The 13,903-nt window shown below is 41.7% G+C and overlaps 1 protein-coding gene across 1 annotated transcript; it reads left to right on the top strand.

Moving 5' to 3' along the window:
* Positions 1–3,321: 3,321 nt before the first annotated feature.
* p4htmb (prolyl 4-hydroxylase, transmembrane b) lies at positions 3,322–13,796 on the top strand. Its single transcript, XM_061785990.1, has 9 exons — positions 3,322–4,197; positions 4,317–4,398; positions 5,378–5,568; positions 5,654–5,750; positions 8,480–8,642; positions 8,839–9,024; positions 9,187–9,277; positions 11,395–11,518; positions 13,111–13,796. Exons 1-9 carry the CDS (start codon positions 3,856–3,858, stop codon positions 13,311–13,313), a joined length of 1,479 nt encoding a protein of 492 aa, XP_061641974.1. The 5' UTR covers positions 3,322–3,855; the 3' UTR covers positions 13,314–13,796.
* The last annotated feature ends 107 nt before the right edge of the window (positions 13,797–13,903 follow it).

Genomic DNA, 13,903 nt, shown 5'->3' with positions numbered 1-13,903 from the left:
AATAATAAGTTATAAAATCTTGCTCAGTCACCATATACAGTATATTTGCATATTTAGCCACTTTGCACTCAGTATCTGTACTAGCATGAGTTCTTTGTCTGAACACATTCACAAGCTATTTTTTTTCAAATGTTCCAAAACCACTCTTCTTATTGTCTATTACTTTGTCTTCTCAATTAAAAGCATAACCGACATGAAGCTTAGTTCATATTTGACCAGCTATTGGTTTGCTGAATTTCAAAGTTAACGCACCAAACATGCCTTTGTCTGTTTTATAGTGGCTAATGAAGTTAGATCTCATAGTTGTTGTGTCTCTTATCTTTGAGTCGCAAACCTTCCATGTGGCTATTCTCTTTTGCCCGATTTTATCAAAAACAAAATCCTTGAATGCAAATGTAATCTTTTTCGGAGCTCCCCCTATATATCTGCTTCATGTAGTTCAAGTCTAAGTCAGGCCGAGTCACAGAAATACACTATATTTCCAAAAGTATTCCCTCACCTGCCTTGACTCACATATGATCTGAAATTACATCCCCTTCTGAATCAGTAGGGTTTAACATGACATCGGTCCACAGCTACAGCTACGTATAAAAGCTTTAATTCTTCTGAAAAGGCTTTCCACAAGGTTCAGGAATGTGTGTAGGGAATTTTTCACCATTCTTCCAGAAGCGCATTTGTGAGGTCACACACTGATGTTGGACGAGAAGGCCTAGCTCTCAGTTTCCGCTCTAATTCATCCCGAAGGTGTTCTATCGGGTTGAGGATAGGACACCGTGCAGGCCAGTCAAGCTCATCCATACCAACCTCTCTCATCCATCTCTTTATGGACCTTGCTTTGTGCATTGGTGCACAGTCATGTTGGAACAGGAAGGGGCCATCCCCAATCTGTTCCCATAAAGTTGGAAGCATGTGGACTTGTCCAAAATCTTTTGCTATACGGAATCCTTTAAAGTCCCCTTCCCTGGAACTAAAGAGCTTTATAAAGATTTTGGACAATTCCATGCTCCGAACATTGTGGAAACAGTTCTTGTATTTCTAACATGGAAGAACATCTAACAAAGCAAGAGTTGAAGCTGTTGTAGCTGCAAACGGTGGACCGCCCTCATATTGAACCCTATGGCTTAGGAATGGGATGTCACAAATTCATATTTGAGTCATGGCAGGTGAGCAAATACTTTTGGCAATATAGTGTACCAAGTCAAAATCAAGTCGAGTCACTCATAAATTTTAGTCCTAAAATCAGTCATTTAAGTCTGATTCAACTCGAGTCATGTGACTCAAATCCCACACGTTTAGTTAGAACGACATACCGGCGACAATAGTGCTTAGGCACTGTATAAAAAGAACACTCAAGTTGTTTATGAAGCATTCTAAGTGGATCACTGTGGGTGATTATGTAAGGAGTTAGCATTTTTGCTTTAGTTATCCTACTTGCTTCTTGATTTGTGGCATCCACAATTGGCAAAGAAATTTCCCAGACGTAGTATAGATCAAACATCAGCAAAATGAGCGACATTGTTAGCGTTACGGTTAGCATTGTATGATACTTCCTGTTTACGTGGAAAATTGACATGCAGTTTTAGTGCAACTTAGTAGATTTGCATTTCACTGCATTTTACTATTTTAAAACGTACATCGCACCAAAAAGCAACAACCCCTATCTAATTAAACTTTTAAAAAGAGTCAGGCTCAATAAGGTTGTAAATCAAACTGTATAATGTAGTTCAATTGATGACACTTGGCATCAAAATGTAATTATTTTGTATGTGTTTCAAAGACTGACAAACTACAATAAATCCACAACTTAAATTGTGTGAGTGTCAAATAACCAAACATGTTAATTTGAAATGAGAGCGTATAGCAGCTGTAACTTCTTTTTGAAAAACCATGACAAAAGCATTTTGATGGGCAGTAGCATTTAATAATGTTATCCCAATCTACCTAAATATCTTCTGGCAATACAATGTTCCCCTGCCTAATGTGAATTCAATATTTCCTCTGTTATTTGCTGGAAAAATTCGCCTATTCACTGTTTTTTGTACCCTTTCTGAAATGCCCTAAAATAGCGGCAAAACCCTGTGTAATAGAAAAGTAATACTTTGGCTCCATCTATTGGCCGTTTGTTGCAAGGGACCTACTGTATGTTGACATGAAGGGAGCATTTATTACTCACTCCCCCAAATCCCGCTCTGCTGCTATATGATTGGCTCCTTGCATTATGGTAAGTAAGCTACGCAAATGTAGCAAGATGACCACTTCAAATATGTATCACATTTGTGCAAAATAAAAACAATCAACTTTGTTATGGTTAGGGCTAGGGTTGGGGTTAGGGTGGGTAAAAATGGGTTAGGATTAGGGTTAGGCTGGGTTGAGGTTAGTGGGATTCATAATAACGCCGCCACACTGAAGACGCATACTTAATTTGCCGTCTGGAAGCAGAAGGGCGTGTTCTCCCGGGATGCAGCAGCAAATCATAGTGCAGCGGAGCGTTTCCTGCAGCCAATCATATTGCAGCAGAGCGTGTCCTGCCTACAACGCGAGTGGTTTTCCGAATAAAGTGTGAGGGGAGGAGGCCAAAGCACTCTTTATTTGGAGGGTAGTGCTTTTGTGGCATCTATAGACAATTATAAACCTTTGTGGGGGCAATCAATTATGTTTTTTTTTTATTTTTGGCAGGGGTCTCTGTGCCCTATCCCACGTGAAAAGCATTTACTGTATGTGGTAATTGAATTATTTTTCAACGTAACCAAAAATTATAGCTGGTATTTATGTGACAATGAAATCAAAACAGTGTTTCCTAAAGTCTCACAAACTAAATGTTTATTAGTCCATAAGTCTGATGGCCTGCACATATCAAATACATTGTAGGGTTCAAGCCACGAATAGCAAAATAATTGGCGCTCACTGGAAAAGGTTTATAATTGTCTATATATGCCACAAGATGGCGCCAAAGTACTACTCTCCTAATAGACAGACCTAAAGAAGCTATGGCCTGATTAAGTGAAGCTACTCCCCTCACTTCAACATAGTTCCTTGCCATAAAGAATCGGCTACTCCTGAGCACAAAAACAGCAAAAAAAATGCAGGCGCTTACTGTGCCTTTCTCGGGGGTCACATGTGAGGAATGTATGGATTAACAAAGTAAAGTTGCCCCACATGTTTTTTCGGGACCAGTTTATTTATATAGGCAAAAAATGTTTCATCGCTCCCCTTGGCATTGGGCACTGGGCGCTATTCAAGCCAGCACCGCTACTGCCTAGTTGTGCAATTGAACCTACCAATGCGTGTTTTTGGAATGTGGGATGAAATCCGGAAAAGACCCACAGGAGCACGTGGAGAACATGCAAAGTGCACACAGGAAGGCCGTATTTGAACCCAGAAGCTCAAAACTGCGAAGTCGGATGTGTTTGCGACTATCCTCTGCCAGCGTGAATCTGCAAAACAAATGTGTTATCTTTTCAATTCACAAGAGGTCACCATTGCATCGCAGGCACGCTGTTGCTCTTGCCACTGCACTGCTTGTGTATCAATATTCGCACATGGAGAAGACTACTGGGATTCTCGTCCTAAAGTGTGATTAGACAACTTTGTTGACGCTGGATCGGCTGCGTTGGCCAGTTTTGAGAAGGGAGCATCCAACCATCGCAGTGCTGGATGCGCATTACGCTCGCAGCCGAAGGGAATTGCTGCAGTGTAAACAAACCGACTGCGGTGGTAGAAACTAGTGGCATCACTATGATGACCATTCGTTTTCAGACGAGCAAAGGATTTTATTTTTGGGCGTGAAAATGTCCATTTGATCTGTCAGATGGACCTCGCGGATGACGGCCCGTTAACCACTACTTGAGTGCCGCGATGACCGCCAAGCAGGAGGCGGAGGACACCAGCAGCAGCACGGCGTCCGGCAGCGCGCCATCGCGGCTCGGCCGCCTGCCTGGCGAGCGCCTCCCCGGCCCGAAGACCAGTGTGTGCTCCCGCTCGTACTTCGTGGTGGTGATGGTGTTCTTCCACGTCTACATCATCAATGTGATCGTCCTCCTCTTGTACGTGCACTACAGCAGCGGGCAGGAGGACGCCAGGCCGGGTCCTCCTCGCGATACACAGAGCAGCGACAAGCAGAACCCACATTCGCCGCGTCCGCCATCCAAGGCACCGTTGACGCGTGACATTTCACTCCCACGCATCGAGGGCATCCGAGTGAGTACTCGTCAGCGCCGTGCTGCCATGATGCGTCGCTAGTATTACCACACATTATTCCGCACCACACAAACAAATGTTCGTACAATAATCACCATCCATTTATATTTATCTGCCAGGTGGGACATGTTCAGAAGGTGTCATTAGTTCCCGGTCAAGTCCACGAAATGAGAACTTTGAGTCTGAAACCTCTGCTCTTTGGTAAGCACTTTTTCAAATCACAAGCAGACAAAGTCTGTGTTCAGAAAGACAATGCTTGAGACGTCCATGTATCCATTGAACAATATATGTATTATTGTGGTTGTAATTCCTAGAGAACTGCACTGCATCGTTCTTAGAGCTGTTCTGATGTTTTGGTTTCCTTATTCCCAAACTTAAGCCTGCACAGCACCCATTTTACATTTGGAAAATCTCACGGCACATCACCAAACGTAAATGTCAAAAAAAAAAAAAGGATGACTGCTGAAATAATAATGATCTTGTCTCCATTTAGTGAATGTAGTACCTACTAATTTACCTATACTCAAATTTGGGTCTCTTTAGATAAACACAGCTGACACTCAGCAAGTCATGACTTGTTCTGTTGTATGAATGGAAATGTGTTTATTTTACCCTCTGTATGCAATGGAACGAATAAACTGGATGCAAATAAAGGAAAGAAAAAGCTAATTTTGAAGCAAATTTTTTTAAATACATTTCCAAAGTAACTGTTTCCTTCATATACTGTAAATAAAGCTTCCTATGCACATCTGACCCAATTTAGGCTTCATGGTCTCAGGATGAAGTGCAGATGACATAAGTGCATCTGTTGGACGAACGGAAGCAGCAATGCATGAGCAAATTGTCAAGCGGGTCAAGTGTCCTGGAGCAAAGATGGTTTAGTTGGAAAATTCAGTACTGTGAACTCTTCAAAGTGGAATGCCCCAGAAGTGGCATTTGAAGATCAAACAACAAAACATGTTTGACTTTTGAGGTTTCACTGGAAAAATTCAGTTGGTGCTTTTTCTTCATGCCGCTGGCAGTTCAAATGATATTTGTTAGGTCCATTGGTAAATTTGCAACATCAATCCAAAAAAAATAACACAAAAGTGGTGGTTCATTTGTCAGAGCTTAATAATTCAAAACTGTAACCAAGATTTTTGTTTATTTTGTAGCAACAATTGTGTGTGTCACTGTGCAGAGATACCTGGGTTCTTGTCAGAGGATGAGTGCCGTATTGTGATGCAGCTGGCACAGCTAAAGGGTCTAATGGAAAGTCAGTTGATGGTGCAAGACGGCCAGGAGGAGCTGGCGGAGGAGCTCAACATCAGCCCAGAGGAGATCTTCAACCTTCTAGATATCAACCAGGACGGACAGCTGCAGCTTCATGAGGTGAGTGTCACTGTGTGGATCATGAATGCTGCACAGTGTCTTAGTACAGGGTTGATGAACTCATCCAGTCTTTTGTCTTTAACAGATACTGACTCATTCTCGAGTGAGGGACGGCATTTGGCTTACGCCGGAAAATTTGCAAGAAATCTATGCTGGGCTCAATGCAGACAAAGATGGGAATGGTAAGAAGTCACTCAGAAAATTTGATTTGTTTAGTGTCACACAAATCATACATAAATGCATTCAACCAATTTGCAATTTTCTTCTCATGGCATGGTGTACATTTTTGGTATGTTAGGTTTACCAAATGTAACAGGTAAACACATACTTGGCCTGACATGATGTGTTAGGAAGTAAATTTGAGAAGAAAAAAAAAAAGGGGGCAGAATAAACTCTTACTAGCACATTACGAACCAATTTCACCACAACAGTAGTTACTAAAATGTCAGTTACAGTAAAACCCTTTGGAAGATACACTACTCACTAAAAGCTTGGGATATTTGACGTTTGGGTGATATTGCTGGATGAACTTAAAATGTACAACAACATTTACGAGTGAACTTAATTTGAGCTCTAAACGTTTGAATATAGTACATGTAAAACTGTTCAATATTTCAGTACTTTTTGCACAACTTGCTGTTCTCTAACAAGGAGCTGATTCATATATATTTCCACTTCGATGCCTTTTTGTGACTCTTCTAGTCTCTCTGTTTTAACTTCCATCTGAGAACACTGTTTGAAGCTTGCAATGGTGAGGTACTGTTGACAAACTGTTAAGTGTCATCTTGGTCTCATGTCGAAATGTGGACAGCATGAAGAAGAGAACTACTTAAATATCAATTCTAATGAACACAGAAATGTATTGGTTGATGGGTGGTTCATGGCTCAAAAACCCGTTGTGATATTTGCCATTCAGTTCCTTGCTAGATTAATGTTGCTGAGTTCAGGACGGCAGGAACACCAGGTAGGGCCAAATGAAGTCTGGGTCCCGTACCGTCCTCTACATCCATCCCCTTAATCAGGCCCCAGAAGCTGGAAAAAATTCAAAGTCCAACAGGAAAAGAGGCTGGAGCCTTAGCAGTTCTGGTCACAAATAATGTATTTTTATAAGCAGAGGAACAAATTCATAAGCATCTCTTGGGAGAGACTGGAGCACAATGAGCAAAACATGGATCTATATACAGTATGACGTTGTTTGGGACAACCCCTTTCCTCTGATTGGTAAATCCTGGATGGCCTGATTTTTAACCGTTTCATAGCACTTAACATATTTGGCCAATCTGTCTAGACCTGCTTTTAATTGTGTCATAAGTATGACTAATTGTCAGGCTATGTGTGGGTCACTTGTTTTTAATGGTGTCCTGTCTAAAATTTCTTTGATGTCTCAGAATTTCTTTAAAGTCTGTTTATCATCACATATCCCTTAGTTTAACACATCTTGAGGTTCAACCAAGGTTCATTTGATTATATTTGAATCCAGGACTCTTATGACATTACATTTTAAATACACATTTTTGAGTTCAAACATTTATAAAAAATAAATAAAATAAATTAAAAAAAATTGATTAATATAAAGGAAAAACGACAAGTGAAAAGCAAGTTGTACAAAAAGTCCTGAAACATCAAACAGTTTGGACATGTGCATTCAAATGTTTTGAGAAGTATGAAATTAAGTTCACACATAAGATTCTTGTGCATTTTAGGTTCATCCGTACATGTGCCCTGGAAGCCGATTATCCCTGACGTTTAGCACTGCACTGTCTATTTAAATGCATTGCACAGTATGATGCACTAAGTCATGTTCAACACCACTTCACAATAACAAAGATTATTGTTAAACTAAAACCTATCTGATATCATCAATCAAAACTGAACATTATCTTTGCAAAGGAAGTTTTTTTATTATTATTATTCACCCATCATATTGGATCTCATTATATTGTGCAGGTATATAAAATATACACGTTGCCAAAAGTATTCGCTCACCTACCTTGACTCACATATGATCTGAAGTAACATCAATAGGGTTTAATATGGCATCGGTCCACCTTTAACAGCTATAACAGCTTAACTCTTCTAAAAAGGCTTTCCATAAGGTTCAGGAGTGTGTTTAGGGAATTTTTGACCATTCTTCCAGAAGCGTATTTCTGAGGTCACACAGTGATGTTGGAGGAGAAGGTGTGGCTCTCAGTCTGCACTCTAATTCATCTCAAAGGTGTTCTATCAAGTTGCTGTCATGACTCTGTGTAGACTAGTCAAGTTCATCCACACCAAACTCTCTCATCCATGTCATTGTGCACTGGTGTCATGTTGGAACAGAAAGGGGCCAGCTCCAAACTGTTCCCACAGAGTTGGGAGCATGGAATTGTCCAAAATCTCTTGGTATCCTAAAACATTTGGAGCTCCTTTCACTGGAATTAAGGAGCCCATATTTTGGGCCATTCCATTCCATTCTCCCAACTTTGTGGTAATAGTTCTTCCATTGCTAACATGCCTGTGCACCAATGCACAAAGCAAGGTCCATAAAGAAATGGATGAGAGAGTTTGGTGTAGACGAATTTGACTGGCCTGCACAGAGTCCTGACCTCAACCTGATAGAACACCTTTGGGATGAATTAGAGCAGCGACTGAGACCTAGGTCGTCTCATCACACATCAGTGTGTGACCTCACAAATGCGCTTCTGGAAGAATGGTAGAAAATTCCAATAAACACACTCCCAAACCTTGTGGAAAACCTTCCCAAAAGACTTTAAGCTGTTACAGCTGCAAAGGGTGGACCGACGTCATATTGAACCTTATGGATTAGGAATGGGATGTCACTTAAATTGGTATATGAGTCAAGGCAGGTGAGCAAATACTTTTGGCAATATAGTGTAGGTTTCACATGAGGTGTGTATTTCATGTGCTGAAGGTTTGCTGAGTTTAGAAGAGTTCAGGCTCCTGAGTGCTGATGCCTTCCAGCACTTTCTGCTGCAACAGGGGGTTAAAAAGAGCCAGCTGGTGAGGAACAGTCGACACACTTGGCTATACCAGGGAAAAGGAGCCCATCAGGTCCTTCAAGACATTAAGACAAGGTGAGGAAGAAAGGCGGTATGACCTCCTTCTGATCCGATTCTTTCGGGATTATTATTGGGGATTTGTGACAATGTTAAAATTACAGCCTGTGTAACACTCATTCACATTTAACATCTACAGTATGTCCAAAATTTCCGATCTTCCGATACACCTTTAGAAGTAATTGAAATGTCATCCCCTTTTTTAATGCCAAAGAGTGACTCGCCTCACGCGTCTGCCGACCACACTGGTGGATCTAAGTGAGCCGCTGCAGGTGGTCCGCTATGAGGAGGGCGGGCACTACCATGCCCATCACGACAGTGGGCCCTTCTACCCAGAAACCGCGTGTACTCACACACGTCTGGCGGCTAACGCCTCAACTCCTTTCGAGACATCCTGCAGGTGAGGCTACTGGATTTATGTCCACCCGTGTGATATGTTAAGTGTCCTTTTTGTATTCCATTGTGACAACAGTCATGTTGGTTTGTATGACTCCACCTGTCAAATGTGTGTTTGAACCATCCATGTGTGTGTTACTTTAAAACCCGTGTGTTGCACACTCAGGTACATCACTGTTCTCTTCTACCTGAACTCTGTTGACGGGGGCGGGGAGACCGCATTCCCTGTGGCAGACAACAGGACCTTTGATGAAGTGGTGCGTAATTGTCTGTAGGTCTGGAAATGTGAACGCAGAGTTGTGTAAAAGTAGATCATGTCTGTCATATTGATGTTAGCTCGCCTGTTTGTCAGTGAATACATGTGGCGGCAAAAAATTGTGAGCAATTTTGTGGGGCATAAGTCAGGATAACCTCTCACACACACAACTGAAACCAGAGGTGTGGACACGAGTCACATGACTTGGACTCCAGTGAGACTCGAGTCATGAATTCGATGACTTTACACTCAACTTGACAATAATGTAAAAAGACTTGAAACTCGACTGGGACTTGAACAGCAATGACTCATGACTTCATTTGGGCTTGAAGCCATTGACTTGAAAAGACTACTTTGACCAAAGCACTGAGAAACCAACACCTTGTCGTTTTCGCTTTCTATAGCTATGTATGCAATTTACTGTTTCTACTACAAGAAAAAATGGTAAGTGACAACATAATGCTGAAGGTCTTACTGATCATTTATTAGGTCGAAGTGTCCCACGCCATTATTGCTAATATATAGTTAGTTGTTATTAACTTTTAACATTTAACACCCTGTTGGCCACACTCTGACAGAGGAATTGACCAAGAGGTCAATCTTTCACACACTGCCTAAAGTTTATTAAGTTTTTTTATATTAAAAAAAAAGTACAACATAAATCAACAATAAATGTGTCAAATCAACATTTAACGTAACAATAAGGACAATTATTGCAAAAAAATAAAAAAATAAATTCCACATTGCATTGTGGAAATGGCGTGACTTTACGTCACATGTGCTTGTTTTCGTTAGCATTAGCAGCTAGCTTTGTCAGTGATCAAGCAAATAGTTACATGGCAGACCGGCCGTGCGCTGTCTGGGGTTCCTGTACATTACAATCTGGTTTAGTCAGTGGAGTGTTCTCAAGAATCAGTCCTGTACTGTATTTCTTTTTCATTCGCTTTATTTACCAATCCATCAGCACACAGCAAGCATTTGACATGAAACTACATTCTTCTTCGTGTCCTTTTCTTTGCCTCTTTTTGATGTAATGTTTTTACATAGGGCCCCCTAATGTTCTGACTGAGATACCACAGTTGGATAAAATTGTACCTTTATAACATGACAAACTTGTGTTCCACTTTTTTTTAATTAATGCCTCATGTTTTTGATACAAGAAATGCCAACTTTAAACTGAAATCCATTTTTATTTGTGTTTGAAATTGCCTCACTGGAAATGTTTGCTGACAAGAAAATGCAGTTTATTGCTATATACAGAATGTGAATTTAAGAAAAATATGTTTTTTGGGTGGGGTTAAAATGTCTCAAAAAGACTCGAAATTCAAAGGAGTTGCGACTTTACTCGGACCTGCCTGTCTCGACTTGGAACTTGACTTGGGACTTGAGGGCAAAGCCTTGAAACCTCCTTGTGACTTGCAAAGCAATGACTTGGTCCCACCTCTGACTGAAACGCTGCCATACACACTACAGAAACGCTCTTACACACACTACTCAAACACTCTCACCTTCACTACTAAAACATTCTCATACACACGAATAAACACTCATACACAATACTGAATCGCTCTCACACCCACTACTGAAATTTTCTCACACATGCTACAGAAATATTTTGGCTCATACACACTTTACACGCAGGTAAAACGCTCTCACACAGTAAAATAGTAGTGTTATGAGAGCATTTCAGTAGTGTGTGAGAGGCTTTCAATCGTGTGTTTGAGAGGTACAGTAATTCCCCCCCTCCATCACCGAGGTTAGCCCCCGCGCGATAAGTGAAAATCCACGATATAGACATACCCTATTTAAATACACCCTAGGCATGTTTTTATAGCATTTATGGCACTTACAACTGTTTTTTAAGGTCTTTAACACAATTGTAAAACAATACAAACAAATTTAAACACAAAACCAATGGATATCACAAAAATAATATACAAACAATATAAAAAAAGAGAGTAACAATTGTCATAACATCCACCCAAAACAAAATCTGCTATATAGTGAGACTGCAATAGGTGAACCGCGATATAGCGGGGGTTTACTGTAATCCTGTAATCCTAAATTATGTCCCTGATGACCCTATCATAGCTAAGCATGCTTTTTTTTTTTTTTAAGTCTCTCATTCAGAATGATGTCGATCTCCTGGACACAAGGAGGAATTGTGACAAGAGTAACCTAAGGGTGAAACCTACCAAAGGGAAAGCTGTTTTCTGGTACAACTACCTTTCTGACGGAAGAGGTACAGTACTACTGCCTTTGTAGCACAATCTAAATTCAGCTATAAAATACAAATTACCTTGAATGTCCATGACACAAGGTTATAATATTATACAGATTATGTAGGAAAAATTACTGTATATTGCAACATGTGGGGAAAACTGGCCTTTGCGTTTAAACATAATAGCACTGGCCACAGCATTAGGTAGCATCTAATAAGATGCAATATAAATGAGTTATATCAGTAATTCTCCCTTTACAAATATAACAATGCTCAGTTTTGACATGTTAAGAGAGATATTAAACTACAATATGGTCATTATTAAGGTTGTAATTGGCAATAGTGTAGTTATACATATACTGAGAGGCATTTCTAATATTTTGGTTGCCTTATTTAGCTACATGAGAGGAGCAAATTATTACCAAACTGCGGATTACAGTACTTTCTTTGCCCTAAAAAAATGCAAAAGTGATATATTTTTCCCCTCCTTGAGCCATCACCTTATTGCGGTGGAGTGGTTTGTGTGTCCCAGTGATCCTAGCAGCTAAGTTGTCTGGGGCGTTATGCCCCTGGCAGGGTAACCCAGAGCAAGCAGGTCCTAGGTGAGGGACCAGACAAAGCACGGCTAAAAGACTCCCTATGATGAGTAAATTGATGGAATCACGCTTTCCCTTGCCCAGACGCAGGTCACAGTTCGATGATTGACTTTGTGGTCATGTCATCAGACTTGGACACTCGGGGGAAGCCGCATGTCTTGGACACTCGGGGTAAGAGAGGGGTGGAGCTATCAACTGATCACCACCTGGTGGTGTGTTGGCTCCGATAGTGGAGGAAGATGCCGGTCCGACCTGGCAGGCCTAAACGTATTGTGAGGGTCTGGTGGGAATGTCTGGAGAATCCCCTGTCAGAAGGAGTTTCAACTCTCACCTCCGTCAGAACTTTGCTCACGTTCCGGGGGTGGCGGGGGACATTGAGTCCAAGTAGACCATGTTCCGCGCCTGCATTGCTGAGGCGGCCGACCGAAGCTGTGACCGTAAGGTGGTCGGTGCCTGTTGTGGCAGCAACCCCCGAACCCGTTGGTGGACACCTGCGATGAGGGATGCGGTCAAGCTGAAGAAGGAGTCCTATCGAGCATTTTTGGCATCGCATGGACATCAGGGACAGTGCCTCTGGATTGGCAGACTGGGGTGCTGGTCCCCCTTTTTAGGAAGGGGGACCAGAGAGTGTGTTCCAACTACAGGGGAATCACACTCCTCAGCCTCCCTGGTAAGGTCTATTCAGGGGTGCTGGAGAGGAGGGTCCGTCGGGAAGTCGAATCTCAGGTTTGGCTCGGGCATCTGATTAGGATGCCTCCTGGACACCTCCCTGGTGAGGTGTTCCGGGCATGTCCCACCGGGAGGAGACCCCGGGGACGACCCAGGACACGCTGGAGAGTCTATGTCTCCTGGCTGGCCTGGGAACGCCTCGGGGTCTCCCCGGAAGAGCTGGATGAAGTGGCTGAGGAGAGGGAAGTCTGGGTTTCCCTGCTAAAGCTATTGCCCCCGTGAACCGACCTCGGATAAGCGGAAGAAAATGAATGGATGGATGAATTATATATTTTTTCTCCCCTGCAGGATGGGTTGGAGAGCAGGATGAATACGCTCTGCACGGAGGCTGTGTGGTCACCCACGGCACGAAGTGGGTCGCCAATAAATGGATCAATATTGATCCAGATTACCAACGTCAAGCTCGCTACGAGCAGCTGGTGTCCCATCAGCCAGAGGATGAGGATGATGAAGATCTGACATTGAATTTCGATATCCATCAAGAATTGTAGCTCATAATTCATCCCCCACCCCCTCTGTCCTGCACACAACACATTTGGTGACCACAAAATGTATTCAGGGAATGAGGTCACGGTGGTTTTATGCAACTTCAAAGGCACTTTTGTCAAATTTTGCTTGATATTGTTGTCCTGTTATTTATTTAATTAACTGTGTATAGTTAGACTTCCCGTTTTATGAATGTTGCACTAAAATGTCATCCAAAGGAGCTGTAAAATCTCTTTGCATGAAGTAGCTATATCCATGTTTTGCTGTTACTATAAAATTGCACTTGACTGAGATTGGTAATGAAAACATTTTAGTATAACTTGTTATTGCTGTCATGACCAAAATAAAAAATACACACTCTCAGTGTGACGCATGTTGCCTTGTCTTTGTTCCTTGAATCACAAGGTATTGTTTAGATCTTCTATTAAATCAGTCAGTTTTTTTTATTAACTGTATTTCCCACGTGTAATAAAATTAAATCAAGCTTCTGTGTCTTGTCTGTTTTACTGTAACACCATTATCACATGCAACCATTAGATGAAATAATTGAGGGTCCCAATGTTAATCAACCACTACAGTGAGCGAGTGAGTCACG

The sequence above is a fragment of the Phyllopteryx taeniolatus genome, chromosome 9 (genome assembly GCF_024500385.1).
Source record: "Phyllopteryx taeniolatus isolate TA_2022b chromosome 9, UOR_Ptae_1.2, whole genome shotgun sequence".
NCBI lineage: Eukaryota > Metazoa > Chordata > Actinopteri > Syngnathiformes > Syngnathidae > Phyllopteryx > Phyllopteryx taeniolatus.
The sequence above is the reverse complement of the archived record's forward strand: the minus strand, read 5'-3'. Positions and strand labels throughout refer to the sequence as shown.